General features: G+C 42.3%; 1 protein-coding gene and 1 long non-coding RNA gene across 2 annotated transcripts in view; one reads left to right on the top strand and one right to left on the bottom strand.

Annotated features, from left to right (window-relative positions):
• LOC112487383 (uncharacterized) overlaps nt 1-463 on the top strand; it is a 3,807-nt gene extending 3,344 nt beyond the window's left edge. The window contains exons 2-3 of the long non-coding RNA XR_003050436.1: nt 133-243; nt 328-463. This is a non-coding gene — a long non-coding RNA (uncharacterized LOC112487383). The remainder of the gene's footprint in view (nt 1-132; nt 244-327) is intronic.
• gucy2g (guanylate cyclase 2g) overlaps nt 1-3,528 on the bottom strand; it is an 8,118-nt gene extending 4,590 nt beyond the window's left edge. The window contains exons 1-9 of the mRNA XM_025057982.1: nt 2,535-3,528; nt 2,031-2,379; nt 1,825-1,934; nt 1,343-1,525; nt 1,110-1,254; nt 839-974; nt 652-755; nt 337-503; nt 79-219 (exon numbers count right to left, since the gene is read on the bottom strand). Of these exons, the coding sequence (XP_024913750.1) occupies nt 79-219; nt 337-503; nt 652-755; nt 839-974; nt 1,110-1,254; nt 1,343-1,525; nt 1,825-1,934; nt 2,031-2,379; nt 2,535-2,873 (1,674 nt within the window). The 5' untranslated portion in view covers nt 2,874-3,528. The remainder of the gene's footprint in view (nt 1-78; nt 220-336; nt 504-651; nt 756-838; nt 975-1,109; nt 1,255-1,342; nt 1,526-1,824; nt 1,935-2,030; nt 2,380-2,534) is intronic.
• Nucleotides 3,529-3,736: the final 208 nt, after the last annotated feature.

The raw sequence follows: 3,736 nt of genomic DNA, 5'->3' as shown, positions 1-3,736 counted from the left end.
GAAATAATTAATATTTCTTACTTTTTCTAGTCTTGTGCCAGATATTGGAAATGTATTTGATGTTTTAATCCCAGGTACCTGGTAGAGGCCTATGGTGATGTAGACATGCTCTCTGCCTGCCTTGTCCCTCAGACCGTAGCTGTTGTTGGAGAAGTTGGACTGAGACCCTCCACTCCCACTATGACTGTTTGTGGTGCTTAGAGACAGACCCTGGCCCCCCTAAAGAAGACACGCCCATTCCAGGTGAGACGATCATCACAGACACAACAGACGTACGCAAGTACATGCATTTTTTAAAAATTCTCAGATCTAGTTCTTCTGCTGCAGTGCTCGTACCCTTGGCTCTCTGATGATGGTGATGTCTGAGTAGTGAAGGAGCCACCAGCAGGAGTCGTCGAGTTTAGTCTGGAGGCGAAGCTTCTGTAGAGCCAGAAGTCCAATGCACAGAAATGCCAGCACTCCAATGACGGGAAAGGTCACAAGCAAGGTCAGAAGAGCAATATCTAGTATCCATAAAGACAGAAGGTTCAAATCGGTTAGCATGACCTTGTGACCTGTAAACACCAGTATTCACCTTTATACTTACACAATGTGTCTGTAAGATATACTGCATCTATAGTCACTGCAGTTAACTGTGGATATATTGCCTACCATTGGTCAACCATTCACAGTATTCGTCGTTGAAACCACACTCTGGTTTATCAGATGGCGGTCGTCCTTTGGGCCAGACCAAAGAGGCATACTGGGATGTTGGCCTGGAATTACAGTTTTTCTTTGTTTCAGTAAAAAAAGATGTTAACAATGAAAATACGTCAACATTTTTCCAGAGGTTTGTTACCGGATGTTTTTGGAGTGACTGTCAAAATGGAGAATGGGCACAAACTTGACTTTGTCTCCAATGTACTGCAAGTCATAAATGGAATAGTCCAGATTCCTCTCTCCTTCCTCATCAAAGTGGACCAGTCCGGAGGCTCCTGTTATGAGAATTCCAAATTGTTAAGAAACATTCAAAGATTCTAAGATGAAAACAGATTGCAGCTGTAACAGCGGTTGTTTCCTGGAAAACCTCATAAACCGTAGCATTAGTGTTTAAATGAGCAGCCACCAACCGTAAAATCGAATGCTGTTTTTATTTTTCAGACTCTTTAGCAGCTGACGTCCATCGTGAGGGTCTTTGCCGTCTTTCAGGACTTCTTTCAGCCCCATGGCATAAAGCAGCACAGCATCATGCAGGTATGCAGCGTAGGGGCTCACCTAAGACCATCACACAGAAACATGTAGGCTCTCTGATCTGTCGGCACTCTCGGACAATCTGTTCCTAATCTGGGGGAGGACTACTGACCTCTCTGGCAGTTGTCAGGTTGCTCCTAAATGGCGCCCCCCTCAGTTTTTCATACACCTGATCAAAAAAGTCGTAGTACTCATAACCCTCGTAGGACTTCTGACCAATAATGAAGGCCATGTCGAAAGCTCTCAGAACGGCTTTGTTCATTGAGTTGTTTAGGGCATATTTCCACATGTTGTCCTGCACAAAACAAACACCGGAACAACCAAGAAATATTAACAAGAAATGCAACTTATTAATGGGAAATATTTAAATGGGATCCTGTGAAAAGATAGGGTTCACAGCAAATGCCAAACACACAAAAACAAGAATAAATAAATAGTAATAATAAATACAGCTGTGTGGAAACATTTCCACGACTTCCTCTGCTCCTGGAATAAATTGATGAATGAACAGTGTGATATGACGTGACCATGAACACACAGCCAAAAATGAACAGTTTTAAGCTGAAAGTTTTTACTCACCACGCCTCCACTGACCTCAAAATGCTGTACCAGAAAGAAGACATAGTCACCATTCATTAGACCCTGACGCTCAGCCTCCAGCAAGAGAAACATCGCGTCTTCTTTGTTTGATAGAATAACAATCACTGGAGGATGGAGGACGACAGGACGGTGTAAACAGAGCTAAAGAAAAACAAAAAGCTAAAAAAAATTCTTCTCAGCTGTCAGAATGATTCTCTCACCTCTGGCCATCGAGGAGATGTACTTCATGTTTTTATGGACCAGCTGAGGATTGCTGGTGTCAAACTGTACCGATGCAGTCAGCTTGAACTTGGCTCTCAGTGGATTCTCCACCGTTTTCCACAAAGCGTCCACTTTATCCCAGGTGTTGGACTCCAGTCCACCTCCGATCATGGCCACGTAGTTCCAACCAAAGAACTCCAGAGTCTTCACCAGGACCTCGGAGCTCCTTTTCAGAGGAGGCATCACTTTGATGTAGGAGTCGTAGACACCCATGTTGTCCGTTTTGGAGGACTGTCCTACAAATCCAAACATCGGAATGTTCCATGCAGATGCAATGAGACCAGTTACCTGAAATGGCGTCCATGGTGTCAGCAAAAAATAAGAACAAAGTGTGAAAATGCTACTCTCCAAGATATATATATATATATATACATATATATATATATATGTATATATATATACATATATGTAAATGGAGTATATACGTAATACTGAAGTCATACCTCAGCCTCTGCAGGACACGCCGGACCAAAGAGTGCAGACACATTCTCTTTCCAAACCTGGTGAATGAATCCCTGCAGGGAAAGTTTGGGATTGCAGTCTGTGTCCGTGTAGACGAAATCCAGACTGAAGTTACCCAGAAACAAAGGGTTGGTGTTCACCTTCTCCACAGCGATCTGGATGGCCGAGCCGAGGCGTAAGGCACTAAAGGGGAAGGACATGTTCCAGGGAGCCTGGAAACCAATGAGCAGCCTGTGGGGCTGAGAGCCATTTGTGCTGTTGTTGAGAACAGCAGCAGCTCCCAACACAAATGAAAAATGAAGCAGCAGTAAGTGGGTCATGCCAGAAGAATACACTGCCCTTCACAAACCTCACTACATCCTATAGGTGGCCTGCTGATACAGGGATTAAATACCAGCTCTCCTGGTGATGGTGGACAGGTCATTAGGGAGGAGACGCAGTCAAACTGAGGGAGAGAGGAGGGACATGTAGGGGAGGAGAGGAGTTTTCTATTTCTTATTATATATAGTACATAGAATAATTTCTTTACTGAAAATCCATCTGGATTCGTTTTTCTTCCGTTCCAAGATCTGGCTCTGGGGCCGGTCAGTGCACCCGGACATGTTTCTGGGCCGTTTTAACACATGTTTATCACTTTATCTTGGGGCTACATTAAGTTATGCTTCTTTTTCTACTCTTTTGACTTTTGGTAAATGTTTTTTATTTATTTCAGGCTACTTTAGTATATCTTGTTGAGCTGAGAACAAATTCTATAAAATGATTAATGTTTTGGACTTTCAGTTACTCTGACCTATAATGACTTTCTTCACTTGCCTTTGGCTATGAATGATTACTTTTCAACAGTCTTACTTATACAAATTCTATTTTAACTACTTATATTATATTTTTGTAGCCATATTTTCTAAATCCTTTATTTTAAGCTGTTTTCTAAACATTTTACAAGTTACGACTTCTTTTACATACTAAAATAATTCTATCTTTTAAAAATAATTTTCTTTGTTACCTAAGATAACGATGACACCGTACGTCCAGATAAAGGCACTGATTAGCTTTTACGATAATAAGCATCATTATCAGCCATAAATCCTGAGTCAAGGTTCATTGTAATGTTTTATCTCTGTGTTCAGGTGCATTTCTGACCACAGCTTATGTTGGGGGCTGGGGAGGGGGGGGGGGGGGGGGG

The sequence above is a fragment of the Cynoglossus semilaevis genome, chromosome 8, assembly GCF_000523025.1.
Source record: "Cynoglossus semilaevis isolate Cse_v1.0 chromosome 8, Cse_v1.0, whole genome shotgun sequence".
NCBI classification, from domain to species: domain Eukaryota; kingdom Metazoa; phylum Chordata; class Actinopteri; order Pleuronectiformes; family Cynoglossidae; genus Cynoglossus; species Cynoglossus semilaevis.
The sequence above is the reverse complement of the archived record's forward strand: the minus strand, read 5'-3'. Positions and strand labels throughout refer to the sequence as shown.